This window comes from Pseudopodoces humilis, chromosome 14 (assembly GCF_049639895.1).
Source record: "Pseudopodoces humilis isolate 2021_Gansu_Grassland_sample_001 chromosome 14, ASM4963989v1, whole genome shotgun sequence".
Taxonomy (NCBI): Eukaryota; Metazoa; Chordata; class Aves; order Passeriformes; family Paridae; genus Pseudopodoces; species Pseudopodoces humilis.
The window spans coordinates 7,007,595-7,022,639 of record NC_142213.1 but is presented as its reverse complement, the minus strand read 5'-3'; the positions used below and the strand labels follow the sequence as shown (position 1 = coordinate 7,022,639).

At 42.4% G+C, this 15,045-nt stretch overlaps 1 protein-coding gene across 8 annotated transcripts in view; it reads right to left on the bottom strand.

Moving 5' to 3' along the window:
• Positions 1-201: 201 nt before the first annotated feature.
• CTCF (CCCTC-binding factor) overlaps positions 202-15,045 on the bottom strand; it is a 34,755-nt gene continuing 19,911 nt past the window's right edge. For 6 of the 8 annotated variants that reach the window (XM_014255516.2, XM_014255514.2, XM_088062190.1 and 3 more), the window contains 10 exons: positions 13,050-13,842; positions 12,250-12,420; positions 11,482-11,615; positions 10,053-10,173; positions 9,116-9,265; positions 7,610-7,770; positions 7,043-7,225; positions 6,513-6,648; positions 3,763-3,930; positions 202-2,760 (listed from right to left, as the gene is read on the bottom strand). In XM_014255516.2, coding sequence (XP_014110991.2) covers positions 2,579-2,760; positions 3,763-3,930; positions 6,513-6,648; positions 7,043-7,225; positions 7,610-7,770; positions 9,116-9,265; positions 10,053-10,173; positions 11,482-11,615; positions 12,250-12,420; positions 13,050-13,830 — 2,187 coding nt within the window. In that variant the 5' untranslated portion in view covers positions 13,831-13,842 and the 3' untranslated portion in view covers positions 202-2,578. The remainder of the gene's footprint in view (positions 2,761-3,762; positions 3,931-6,512; positions 6,649-7,042; positions 7,226-7,609; positions 7,771-9,115; positions 9,266-10,052; positions 10,174-11,481; positions 11,616-12,249; positions 12,421-13,049; positions 13,843-15,045) is intronic. The other 2 variants (XM_088062191.1, XM_014255517.2) reach the window with 1 other exon arrangement.

Here is a 15,045-nt window from a genome sequence, read left to right as displayed (position 1 = left end):
ACACACAGGGTAGCACACCGTGATTTAAGGTCATGGATGGGTACCTTGCACTTGGCTTGGGGCAGAGGGAACACCTGGAGCGAGAAAGGAGCTGGTCCCTGCTGACAGCATCCCTCTGGGCAGAGCAGCTTTTCCATCTGGAGGGAGCTGCCAGGTCGCACCGTTGATGTACACAAAGAAAGCAGCCAGCGAGCACACGTGTTAATCCGTTATTATTTATTAGCTGTACAGCAGTATATTCTCCTTCCCAGCTTTCAAACCCCATTACATATTTTATAACAGTATTTTTTTCCCATGTTGGCTTCCTAAAATAATGAAAAATATCACACAGTACAGCTAAGTACAAAAATGCATCAACCTAGAGTCTGATAGCTAAACTGATAGCTCTCTTAAAAGCGATACATAGAAGAAAAATTTGTTTGAAATCAGCAAGACTGAGGCTCTATAAAAAGCTTACATATTTTAACATGTGACATTTTCATATACAGGCATCATTTGTATTTCACATTATTCCTTTTTTTGTCTTTATCAGAGATTCAAAAATTGTAGAATTACTGACCTATTAATAAAATTTCCTGGCCCAGGTTGAGGGCTGCAGTGACCCACTTATAAATCACCACTTTTGTTTTAACATAGGATTCATAAACACAAAATACAACTACAAGATAGAGCAAAGAAAATGTATTCATGAAATTATAACTCAAAAAGGTTAATTATATGTTTCAAATTGGTTGGATGGTCACATCCAGAGGGCAGTGGTCAATGGCTCAGACTCTGGATGGACAGCAGATGCCCCTCAGGGGTCCATACTGGGACCAGTGTTATTCAGTATCACCATTAATGGCATGGATGAAGGGGTCGAGTGCACCCTCAGATGCAGGTTTGGTAACACCAAGCTTAGGGTGCAGTGACACACCTGAAGGACAGGGCCATCCAGAGAGACCTGGACAAGCTCGAGAAGTGGCCCATGGGAATCTCATGAGGCTTAACAAGACCCAGTGCAAGGTGGGACACCTGGGCTGGGACATTTGGGATCAATCCAGGTTGGGAATGAACAGATCCAGTGCAGCCCTGGGGAGAAGGACTTGGGGGAGCTGGTGGGGGAGACTGGACATGCCCCAGCCGCGTGTGCTGGGCTGTGTTTGTACAAAGCCCTGTGGGCAGCAGGAAGGGGGGAATTCTGCCCCTCTGCTCCACTCAGGTGAGACCCCACCTGCAGTGCTGATTCCAGCTCTGGGACAAGGACATTGAACTGTCAGAGCGAGCCCAGAGGAGGCCACAAACATGATTTGAAGGATGGAGCACCATTCCTATGAGGAAAGACAGCTGGAGATACTCAGCCTGGAGAAGAGAAGGTTTTGGGATGACCTAATTAATGGCCTTACAGCACCTGCAGGGAGCATACAAGAATGCTGGAGAGGGACTTTTGGCAAGGGAATGGAGAGACAGGACAAAAGGAAATGGCTTTAAACTGACAGAGGGCAGGGTTAGATGGGCTGTTAGGAAGAAATTCTACCTTGTGAGGGTGGTGAGGCTCTGGCACAGGTTGTCCAGAGAAACTGTTGCTGCCCCATCCCTGGAAGTGTTCAAGGCCAGGTTGGACAGAGCTCAGAGGAAGCTGGTCTAGTGAAAGGTGCCCCTGCCCATGGCAGGGGGTAGAACTAGCTGGTCTGTAAATGCCTTCTAACCCAAGCCAGTCTAATATTCTATAAAATACAATTTTTTTGTGCTTCAAAACCAGATTTCACATGTGGATTTCTCTTCTTCTGCAAGCAATAGTCTGGGTACATCTCTTCTCTACCTTATCAACAGCTTTTCCAACATTTACACTCTATCAATTCTCTTGTAACTTAGTTTGAAAGGAATTAGAATATTGGGGTTTCTTTAAACTGCATTTTTGCATACCTCTTAATTAATGGAAAAAGATTAAAATGTAAAAAAAAAAAGTTATTTACAAGCTTGACCATTACAGAAATGCTTTGCAGGAAGCAAAGCATATTAAGGACAGAAACCAGTTGGAGCATGCCAAAACTACCATGTGCAGCTGACTTGGAGAACCGGAGCTACTCAGTGGGAGAAAGCAAAAACAAAAAAACAAAAAACCAACCAAAAAAACATTTCAAAAGTCTAGAACCCTCCCAAGTCTGCATTTACAGTTAAAAACACTACTGAGAGAAGAGGCTCAAGGACTCTGGGAACTGGAAGGGCAAGTATGGTTTTCCACATACTCTAGTCAAGGCTTCCACTTTTGTATATTAAAACTTGGTGCATGTAAACACGGCCCTTGGACCAGCTTTACAATGCAGTTCAGAGCAAAACTAAACCAAGCATCTCAGAGGAAACCCTCAAGGACTCCAAAATATTTCCTAATGTTCCATGATCCTGTAATGCTAACATAAAACAGCAAGTTCTAGTTAAATCACATTCTAACATCGTTTTATTTCCCAGTATGTTTGGTAAAATGGTCTAAAATGATGCATTTCCCAAAGCCAAGAAAAAAGATAAAAGGAAAAAAATAGATTTGAGCCGCTTAAACACAGCCCAGGCCAGTTCAGTCAGCCAACGTGGTCTTCCTCCATCACCGGTCCATCATGCTGAGAATCATCTCAGGGGTGAGGTCTCCATTGGGAGCTTCCACTACAGCAGGCTGAGCTTCCTCCTCTTCCTCTGCTGCTTCTGCATCAGGTTCTTTCTTCACTTCTACTATAATATTCTCAATTTCACCAGTGTTCTGGTCTTCAACCTGAATGATTGCTGCAGCTGGAAGGGCAAAACAAAGGAGGAGGTGGGGAGAAACAGATTATTTTACTGTTTCCAGAGCCAGCCTGCATGCCTCAAGCAGCTCTTTGGTAGATCCTTAAGGCTATTCCACGGCAAGGGAAGGTCAGGCCCACAGCAATCACTGCCACATCAGTGGGGAGCAATTCAATCCACCTCACTCACCCAAGCATCAGGCATCTATTTTCTTGCCCTTTTATGAAGATGGACTCCCAGTACAACAGTTCCAGTGTGCATTTTCATACTAAAACATTTTTCAAATGATGGATTTTGTAGAATAATGAATGAAACCAAACCCCATATCAATATATGGGCTTAAGACCAAACTTAAACTTCAGTGGAATTTAGTGACGACAAATTCAGCATTAAATGCTTCCACAAAGTAATTCCAGAGAGAAAACAGAGCAGACAGTCAAGCCACTGAGGAAGCCACCACCACTTTAAAGGAACTAATTTCCTGTCCTACTTTGAGCCTGAAATTTATTTACTTCCACTTTGCACAGTTACAATGTCTATTCTTAAGGACATCCCTGGGGAGTTGAAACAACACCTGCACCTTGCTCAGGGCTAACAGCTTGAAGAAAGTTCATTTGTGGCAACACCTGCAAAAGCTAGCCTGTTGAGAACACCATGATGTTTTTACTGACAGCTGTTTTCCCATGGACTATATGTCAGCAGAGACACCATAACTGGTACAAAAAGAAGTGAGCAGTTTGCACAACTGTGAAATGAAACAACACTAAACAAAAAGTAAGACAAAAAGTCCTTTTTGTCTTAGCATGGCCTGAAGAGGCCATGTTCCCTCATGACCAGAAAACCCTTACAACAAATTTCAAGGTGAGTTCTTAGCAATGCAGAGACAACAACAGTTACCTACTTTTAAAATAATCTCATTTGAAGGGATCACACCTACAAGAACAGCCAAATCCAAGGAAAAAGGTGTTCAAGCAAGCAGGGTAAGGTAAGCTCCAATTAGTGACTTACGCTGGGATTGTTTTGGTTGCGCGGCAGCTTTGCCTGGTGGTCTTCCTCTTCTTTTCTTACTGGGAGGTGGTGCAGGAGCCTCTTGCTCAACTTCTGGTTCAGCCTCAATTTCTACTGCTGTCTCCTCCTCATCTTCATTATCATCCAAATCTGGTTCAGCATTCTCCTCTGTAAGAAAGGATATCAGATAAATCTTCAATTTAAACAAGAATGAAACACATCCATCTACAGAGAAGCACCATCAAATCCCATCGAAAAGGGATGGATTTGAAGGAGTCAACTCTGCTGAGAAAGAAGGCAAGTAAGGCCTTTGTTCAGAAACTGTTGCCACAGATTGTTAATCTGTTACCTTCAGCAGGAACAAGCTGTCCTTCAGAAAGCAAGGGAAATTTAATTACGTTAGATTATGTGGTAAAAGCTACTCTGCACACGCACAAAGAGGCTCAGAGACAACTGCACAAGGAAGATCAAATAACAGTGGCTGAGCTACTCCTAAACCCATAAGAGAGTCCAACAGCCCATCCAAGTCCCCACCTGCACAACAGAGGAGCACAGCATTGCCCAATGGAACGTGGGAACCCAAATTCACCACTTCTGAGGAACAAATTTCTTGTCCAGGACACTTCCAGAAGGAGCCACTAGGTGTGAAACCCATCCCAGTGAGTCACGGGAAGCAGCTCTTGAGATCACCTTTGATACTATAGGGTGTTGGGGAATTCCTGGCTGGGATTCAAGAAGAAGGCTATTTTGGATCACACAGGATTATTTACAGGATGTTTAGGGGAGGGGACGAGATAATTTCAAGAAGTGTAGGGAAAATAGAGGGGCAAGAGAATAGCAGAGGTATATCCCATGCAAATTGCTGTAGCAGTCATTCCAGGATCTCTGTGAAATATGAGAACCTCAACAGGAATCCAAGAGCCAGTCTCCTACCCCTCAAGCTCTACACTTTATTCTTCAGAACACTCCTTAAAGTTAATAGGTGAGGACCATCCGCACGTTCAGAATGCTCTGGGCAAAACCAGAGCAGACAAAAAGCAGTGGGAGATGTCAAAGAAGGTAATATTGTTTGGACAGCAAAATGACTGCCCTTAAATTTTTAAGGCTGTTAACTAGAGGAGTAGCTTCACTCAAGCATACATGGGCCACAAGGATACTTTTTATCCAACTAAAGGGAAAAACCCCAACTCACACTGAGGCATGTAGATACTGCACGATTTTACAGTCACCCAAGGGGCATTCCCCACAAGGAATTTATTTACTGGATTTCTCAGGTCCCATGTTTTTAGAGGTTCTTTACACTCTCACCTCAACTCAGTATCTATCAATTAATATTCTGTCTAATGCTGGGCAGCCAGGAGACAAAACTATCAATCACTATTTGGTCCTCCCCCCACCATTAACACAAATAGGTCTATTTCATCCTAGCTTTGCTTGTAATTTTTAGGTATTCAGTAGTTGCCAAACCTCATGAAACTGCAGATTTCCAAATAAACACAACAGTGAATAATGCAATTCCTCAAGTAGATGATCAGCACATCTTTCTTACAGCTACTCAGCTCCCACTGGTCAATTCTTCCAATCTATCGAATGACTCCTGTGGTCATCCCACACCTGCTGCTTCCACTGAGGCTGGAGGGACTCCCTCAGCACAGAGCCTGGGCATCATTCACTGCACATCATCAGCTCATTAACAAGCCTGACTTTTGACCAGCTTCCCCTACAAAAAACTGGTTTAAACCCAGAACAAACCAACTAAATAAAATGTAAGTTTTCAGAACAGGCCGAGCTTCCAGGAAGATTTCAAATCAGATACTAACAATGCAATACTCCAGAATGCCACATTTTTAATTATCTTCCATCAGTTATTTTACCCAGCCATCATTACCTTGTCATGTTTTAAACACATAATTAGTTACATGTGCTTAATTCACCTAATACATTTTTCTAACTATCACTACAAATATGACTTTAAGTATAAATTTCTCCTGTTTTTCAATCAAGGTTTGCAAATCATTTGATCATATTCATCCTAAAACTTGTTTGCCATGTGAGATTTTCAGATACTAGTTGTCTAGTCAGAAGTATCCCTGTTCTCCCAACCTACACCTCTTGATTAATTACATAAAGCACTCCAGATAAAAGGCTTATCAGCAACACTCCTTTTGCAAAATCATCTTTGAACTGGTAGGTCTTGAGACTCTACATGGCTCTTCCTGCTGCAGACATGATTAAGTTTTTCCTCTACCACGAGGCAGGACTGAGTTTTTCCTTCTATATAGTATTAATCTCCACCATTCCCCTGGATGTTGCCAGCCGTCCTCCACAGAAGTAGCCAAACTATTCAGTGGTGGAGTTGTCTGGACATGACACCCAGTAATGGTGTAGAAGGATCAAGTAATATTTCATAGCAATGCACTGCAGAACCACACAGCCTCTTGCAACTCAGAAAAAAAATAAACCAAAGAGTTTCCTACACAGGTGGGATAGGAATGGCACAGCTGACACAAGGGGTGTCAGACAGTGTTTTTTAACTACTGTCTTGGAACAGGCCTAGGACAGCAGGATCTATATTATCACAGCCAGTACATCCCTCTGTACTTGGCCATGTATCACCATATTCTGTGTTTGCCAACCAGACAAGACTCTTTCAAGTGCCAGAAGAAACCTGCAGAATTGGCAAACCAGCAGCTAACACACATAGTGAATCACAGACCTGTAATTCTCAGTAGGTACTGAGCCGTTCTTACCACTATCAGAAGAATCTTCTTTCTTTGAACGCATCTTTCTCTTTCGGCCACGTTTGCCTTTCTTTGTCTCTCCTCCATTCTCTCCTTCTCCACCATCTAGACCAGAGCAGTTATCAGCATGTCTGGCCATTGTGTTCTACTCAGTGAAGGATTAAAAACACAAGGAAAGTTAAAACATGCACTGAATTCAAGATCAGACATTCTGTCTCTATTTTCAAACACATTTCTGGTAAGTATGACTTGTGCATTTTTATTAAAGAGAGATTCTTTAGGGAGAATGTGTACATTCATTAACTGTATTCATAAAGTTGCATTTCCACCTTGTTTATGATTCAACACTAATGTGTGTTGGTACCAATTCTGAATTCTCTCTCCTCTCTTTTCCTCTCAGAGAGAAGGGCTCTATTAAAAGATTCATATTTCACCCTGTACCTCACCCATCTTTCCTTCTGTGTAAACATTTCCCTCCCCTTGGCTAAAAAAGCCTCATTCCACCCCAACCCTCCCCAATCCAAAGCATATTCCCTTACCCTGCGAGTGAATGTTTTGCCACACTTGGAGCAGACAAAGGCAGCAGGGACAAAGTTGGGATCGTGGTATCTCTTGAAATGCATGTCGAGGAGCTGCTTCTGGCGGAAGGTTTTATCACAATGGCTACAGGCATAAGGCTTTTCTCCAGTATGGGTCCGTTTGTGCATGACCATGTGCCGCTCCTGGCATGGACAGGAAAAATGGAAACTCGCATAAATAGATGCAGAAAAGTGAATTTTTAGCTAAAACAAGGCCAAAATTTTATGGTTTCTATCAGGAAAACAATGATTCCACAGCAATGCAAGAACATCTTGATTGATGGCATATTCAGTCCTAGCTACTTCCATCCTATATAGACTCTCATCCCTTGGTCAATGGGTACATCAAGGCTGTGAATTAGAAGGTTCTTCCCTACAGGATCACACCAAGAAAAGACCACTTGTACTCTCCTTTACACCCTTCAAAAGATTTAGACAGCTAATTTGATCATAACAGCTAAGACTTCCATCCCATACTTTCAGCTCCTGTCCTAACACTCCTAAGTGGTGGCAGTGCCCCCAGCTCACCTGTCTGCAGGCATAATCACACTGGTCACACTTGAAGCGCTTCTCATTCTTGTGGGACTTTTGATGCTGGATAAGGGCATACCTCTCATGGAACACAGCGTCACAGTAGCGACACTTCTTGCCCTGCTCAATGTAGGAATGCTGCTTCCGCAAGTGGACACCTACAGGAAAAAGAATCAAAAGGTTTTACCACCGTGGCTTTCCAAGCGTGAAAGATGATCCCACGGTCCTTCAGTGATCCTCCCTCCCAAGCTCAGCTGAAATAGTGGAATAGTTAACTTAGGATTCAACTAAAAACCTGAAGGACTTGCAAGTAAAACCAACTAGAACAGTTTCTAGACAGAAAGAGCTTGCAGAAAAACTCCATTAAGATTTTTCCACAGGATTCCAGATTTGGTTATTTGGTTATTTGGTTAGTTGCAATCTGTGCTGATTCAGGATACTTGAATTTGATGGCACATGATTGTCAAACTAGAGTCTTGTGGACTGCTATGTTTAAGACTAGCTTGAATTGCCTGGATGCAGTCAGAAGCCAGGTAATTCAGTGGGGGGAAACAGGATTTTCTGCAGGATTAGAAGTCAGAGTGACAGGACTAGAAGGCAACAGGGATACCAGCAGATAATCCCCAAGAGAGGTTTTAGTCACTTCTTTAAAATCCTCCAACTAAGAGCATACCACAACCGCACAAGGTAGCTTAGGGTAGATTAAAGCATTATTAGAAGAAAAATTCTTCATAGCTAACATCAGTTTTCCTCTGTTGTAAATCAGCTTGTTTGCTCCTGACATCAACTGACTGCCTTCCTCTCAAACTGCCTCTTACTATAGCACTTATTTTTACTGAAAGGGAGCCTGCCTTCCCATTACTTGGGTGATAATTCTGTTTAAAGACAGAAAGTTCTGCCAAATCGTGGCTCCTTCCTCCCCTCAGCTGCTCTGGGCACAATATTGTTTGTCACCTTCTAGAAACATAAGAGCTTCCCTGCTGTAATCACACTGGGTACTGCTCACTAGATCAGGAATGTCCTACTGTAAGGACTCAGGGTTTTTTTGAGCATACAGCTCCAAATCATGAAAAGTTAAATACTGGTCTAATTCAAACCTTTTAACTTGATGAAAATATCTCTGCATGAAACTTAAAGGCCTCCAATATGCAGGAGGTTAAGCCAAATGATCTTGCTTTTCAGATCCTAATCCTTATGTTGTTGACATCTCAGTCCAAGTTCAATAAACACCTTGCATCTATGGGCAAACAGTAACCTACCTTGTATGCTTGGGAGGAAAAAAAAAATCAAATAATGAGAAGAAATTGAAAACTGTTCTAACTTGCAGCAGCTATGGTAAGCTAAAGGTGTGTGTTACCAGCCCCAGATGTGAAGCTGTGCTTCATGTTGTGCAGTTACCAGACTGGGTACTGGGTTAAGAGACAGCAGTTGGGTTATGAGAACTCTAATCCTGGAAAGTTTGGTACCCTCTTCAGCAAATGGCCATGTTTGGGAGACACGTACCCAGGTCACTCTTTCTCGCTATAACAGTATCACAGTGAGGACAGTGGAATTTGGCCACATTCTCCGTGTGCTTCTGCAAAATGTGCATCTTCATGGTACCGCTCTGAGTGAAGCGAGCATGGCAGATGTAACATTCATATGGCTTCTCTCCTTCAGGAGGCGAAAGGAAAAAAAAGAACAAGCACTTTTATTAAAAAGAAATCTCACCAAGAAGCCCCAAACAACATCCCAAAAACTTGCAACACACATCAGAAATTATAATTCTACAAAGCACTCAGTAACATCTTTCTCTGCAAGTTATAGCTCCAGTACACATCTTTCTACAAAGAAACTGAAGTTCAACCCTTAAGCAAGTTAAATTATTCTTACTCTGAGAAATGCACACAAGACCTACATGCAGGCTGCCAGAAGAGAGCAAGTGACATCAGATTCTTTTGGGGTGGAGGTTCTGAATGTTCATGTATACATAAAAGGGCGTCTTTCCCCCCTTCAATTTTAGCAATATGATTAATTTGGCACTGCAGTAACATTCTGTACTAAAATCATCCCTATTTATATTGAAGAAAAAATTAGCATCTTTATGAACTAACATGCATAAGATGCTTTTAAAGATGCACTGAAGCAAGAAACTGCAAATGGCTCTACTCTTCAACTGGAACACTACAAACAGAAGAAGTTTCTTCTGTTCATACTAGAGGTGCCTGCATTTTATCACCTCACAGTCAAAATAGAAATCAGAATCCTCCAAGCTCATTTCTCAGTGCAGTAATTTAATCAGGTTATAAATTTACAAGTGCTTACAAAGCCTGGTGCATTCTCTTCAGCTACACACTTTATAAAGGTTTTATATTAAACCACACAATAGTATTTGTTTGCTGTGTGTCAGCAGACACTGTAGCCTCAGCTCTCTGACACAAAGAGAATCCAGCATCAGTACCGGAGTGGGTCCTCATGTGCCTCTTCAGTTTGTAGGTGTCTCTGCTGGCATAGCTGCACAGGCTGCACTGGAACGGGCGCTCTCCGGTGTGCGAACGGATGTGGCGTTTCAATTTGCTAACCTGGAAGCCAAGAGCAAGACTGAAGTTAGCACAGATGAGCAGGCCAGATTGCCAAAACTACAAGAAACCAGTCAAGAGTTTAAGGCAGTTTGTATTTACTTAGGCACAACACCAAACAAGCCCATTTCAGTGCCATTTTCCCATTGCACGCAGCCACTTGCTCCTGCCCACTCTACCTCACCTCCCAGCTTCACTCCCAGTCTTGCCTGATGATTGTTCCCACACTCACTGAGGCCTGATTTAGACTCTCTGCTCACCTTACTCTTATTGAGCATCTCAGCCTCTGCAGACACTCTAAATTTTAAAATATCCTGGAGAAACACAGGGAAGTGGTGTGGGGAAGCAGTGTGGGGAAGCTTAATTCTTTTCTTCTGCTTTTATTTAGAAGGTACAAATCCAGCTCAAAGCAAGAACACCAACGGTATGGCATTTTCAACTCCAGCCTGATCATGCTGCTTAATCACCAACTTATGCCTACAAAAAGCAGCATGACCTCATAAGGACCAACTTGGTTATTCTTTCCTAATTTATACTATGAAAACCTCTGCAACATAACTTACTCAGCACTCAAACCACAGGACCTGAAGTGACAGCACTGCAGGCACAGCGTGGGCAGGAAAAAAACCCTGAAGCCCCTACTCAAGCTCTCCCACTGTAGCCTTCTTCTACTGCAGACATCCCATTTTTTTAAAATTATGTTGCTCATCATCTGGCTCGAATTTCCTTTCACAATATAAAAGCTGTCCTATAAAATATCTAACAATACTGCATGGTGGGAAAGCATTCAAGAATGTCTAATCTGCTCAGGCAAATTAAGCTATCATCTAACATTAGCAAAGCTGCTTTTCACCAATACTGAGACAAAGGCTCATTAGTTTTAGCTACAGACACCTTCATGGCATAAACAGATGATGTGCAGAATGCATGTTTCTAAAATGGGAGGGCATTGTGGACTGAAAGGACATCCCACTGCAGCAGGAAATGTCTGTCTCCTTCAACATGGAGTGCATTACAACTCCTGCAATCAGCTTAAAGAACAAATCATTTAAGAACCGTGACAACTATTGTCTCCAAAGAGGAAATAAGTATCACCTAAAATTTCTGTAAGTGATCTCAAATTGCTTTCTGATTCACTGAGGAAACCCCACCATTTGCTTCCAAGAGCAGCCCTGATTTATAACTTCTTTTGCCCAGAGCCTTTCAACCAAATGGCCAAAGAGGAAATGCCTAAGAACAGAGTTTGTAACAGATGGTGAACAAGCTTTGAAGCGCACAAGGAAGCACTCAGCACTGTAACAAGTCCCATACCTCCACACTGGCATAGTCACACATGGAACATTTGAATGGTTTCTCGTGGGTGTGCTTGTAGCGGCGATGCCGAACCAACTCTCCACTGGTCACAAAGGCCATGTCGCAGTCTGGGCACTTGTGAGGGCGAGTACCTAACAGAGTGCAGCAGGACAGGAAGACAGTGACACAGAGATTTAGTGACAAAAGAAAATATGGGACAGCGCTGGTTGTGGATTTTTTTTTGTTTTTAAAGTGAATTAGCAACACTGCTTTCATGTTCTGAAAGATTAAATTAGAGCAACAGAATGCACAGAAGTCAGAGGTTTTGTATAAATAACTAATAGATTTAAGATCTTAGGGAATTAATATCCTTCCAGTGAGGAAACAGACTCCTTTATTTTTGTACCACTTGGTTGTTTACACATTAGAAACCAGCTAGTTAAACATAACTTCAGTAAGCAGAGAAAATGAGAGATTATGAATTACACTTTTTTTGGCAGTAAGGCACAACAAGCTGAAAACACGAGTGCTAATGCCCAAGGCAAAGAAAACATTTCTATAATTTCAGGTAACTTGAGATCAAGCCCAGGATCAACTTTGTACCTGTGAATAGGATAAGCTCTGCACCTCATCTGGCCAGGCAGAAAACAACTACACCATTTCTTTTTTTCAGCTTGTTCCGTAAAAGGAAGTAGGAAAACAAGAAGGGTCTATCTTCAATTCAATCTATTTGCTCTGATGGCAGAGCAGATTCTACAAATACAATGTATGCAAAACCAAGAGTACCTGTGTGAGTGTTGAGGTGGTTCCTCAGCAATGTGACTGTCCGGAAAGCCCTGCCACAGAGATGGCACTTGTGTGGTCTTTCATCGGTGTGGCTTTTCATGTGGCGGTCCAAGTTGGAACGACGCGGACAAGTGTAACTGCACAGTTCACACTGGAATGTCTTCTTTACACCTGGTTGTGAAGGAAATCAGCATTAGTCTTGGACAGTACTGTGGTCTACTGTGTAACACAAGAGGAAAGATTCTTGGGGGTGTAACTACTGCAAGGAACCACCATGCACCACTAAATCCAACTGCACGCCTGTGGCTGGTTTGGATTCAATTTTCACTGGTATGCCAGTACTTAATGTTCTTTCTGCACTCTAAAAAGGGTTCCTTAATGTACAGTTTTAACAAAAATCAAACATACTTATTACTGTATTTTACATTATCTACGTTACCCAGCAATTGGTTAGGAAAAAGCCCACAGAATTAATTACAGCATTGGCTCCTGATGTAAAACATGTACATAAACTGTTACATGTGTCGTACATCGAAGAGAACAACTTTTTCAATCACAGTTGTATGAGACTATTAATGCCATAGTATTACACTTGTGGAAAATGATCTCCCAGTCAGCCTGTAGAGAGGAGAAGGGAGGTGTACCCAAGAAGCACTGCAGTCGAACACTGTTACATTGTGAGCAAGCAGCATTGGGCATGTCTGCTCTTCTCCCCCTTGCACATACTCATTCGCCTCAATCACACTGCAATTGCCACAATAAAAGCATTTCCAAAATCCATTTGCAGATGGGGAACTTACCTTTCTTCTTAATTTTTGTTGGTTTTGGTGGCTTCATATTGCCCACCACCTTTTCTGCATTAACCTCGGACAACAAACCCTCCTGTTGCTCCTCTTCAAAGTCATATACAGAGACATCCACATCTTTGCCTTCCTCAGTGTAGCGAAGCTTACTCTTTTTGTTTTTCTTTGTTTTTTTGGCTGGTGGCTGATAGTCTGGATCTTTTTGCCAATTGGGATCTTCCTGTGGCTGAAGTTCACCTTGCTCCAGTGTCTCCACCTCACCATTTGCACCCACTTTCACAACTTGGAAGCCTTCTGGTAAAGGGAGGGTGTGACAGATCATGGGCTCCCCCTCCTGCAGGCCTCCTTTGGAAACCTCGTTTTCATAAGCTCCCTGCAGTTCTTCCACAGACGTGGTGGCAACAGGTACAGTCACTGGTACAGGTACTTGAACCAGCTGAAGCTCACCAAGGTTTATAGGCTGCTCTTCCATATTAACAACCTGAAGTGTTATGATCTGTGTGTCATCCACAGTAGCCTCCGTTTCTTGAGGCACTGCACCTTCCATTACTTCGGTCTTCATTTGAAGAAGAGTTGGATCTAGCTGATCCATCATCACCATCTGCACCCCACTGCTGACATCCTGCACCACTTCGCTTCCATCTGCTTGGTTTGGTGGTATATGACAAGCATCATCTTCTTGTCCACCTTCACGGCGTCTTTGATAGGTTTTCCTCTCTTTTCCCTTAATAAAAGTTTCTGATTCCTCCACAATAGCGTCGACTGCCTCACCTTCCATTTCACCTTCCTGCTGTAAAAACAAGAAAATGAATGCTGCACAGCATCCAATGTATTTAACAACTGCACAAACCCCAGAGAAGAACAAGTCGCCCAACTGGAAACACCCAACCCATCTCAATCATATTCAGAAAACAGGAGCTGAGAGCTGTAGGTCTCCACGAGCCCATCACCACTGCAAAGCAAGGCAATCACAGAACGCTGCCTGCAGTGAGACAACTGTATCAGCTTCTTGGAAAGGAAGGAAAGTAAGGAAGAGAGATTAAGAGATACGCATGTTCCCGTTTCTCAAAGACCACAAATCCCACCAGCAAGATGTACAGCAGTATTATTCCTTATTGAGCTTGTTTAATCATTTCACATAGCTTAGCAGTACCAGAGGCAGTCTCTGGCTAAAAATTTTAAAGGTACAAAATTATGATACTGTTAAAATCAAAAAGCCAACCTTAAAGAAGTATTACATTTGAGAACTGCAGAAGTTTTCCAGGAAGAAAAGACACTAAGAATTAAGCATAAGAACATAAGTTGCACTTATTTCATATCAAACTACTATTACTTCAAGTCTAAACTTCTCTGAACAACATAAGGACATAAAGGAGTTAGGCAAGTATGTCTCTTGTAAGCAGTTCAATTCCTGCTCCCACCTCTGGCACTGCTGTGCCCTGAGTGAATCCGAAGATGCACAGCGCACTCCCTCCCTCAGCTGAATGAACCATAGCAGGAGACAACTCAGGTAAAATCTTAATTCAGTGTAAATAATATGGACTCTGAGCTGGTTGAATTCTAAGGATCTCATGATACCTGTGTTAAATCCATCCATACAATCACAAAAAAACAATACAGAAGCACAGCATTTTGGTGGGCCTTAACTGTAACTCTGACAAGAGCTGCACACAAACAGAACACTGAGATTTTCTGCCTCCTCAGGTCACCCAGTGTTCTTCACTGCAGTTGGGGCAAAATTTTAAACTCCTGTATTCTCATTATGCAGGAAGATTGTTTCAAGAGTAATAAGAGTGAAAAGAAATTATTGTTTTGCAGCTGTCTTTTTCCCAAATAAAAGGAATAAGATTATTGCAAAGGAGCATTTTGTAAGTCGGTCTCAGTTCCAGGTGATTTACTTTGTAAAAATAAAAGGAGGTCCCTAACCACACCAAACTATTTCCCTGCATCAGGATACCATTTATTATACCCCTCATTAAACATTAAAAAAGTA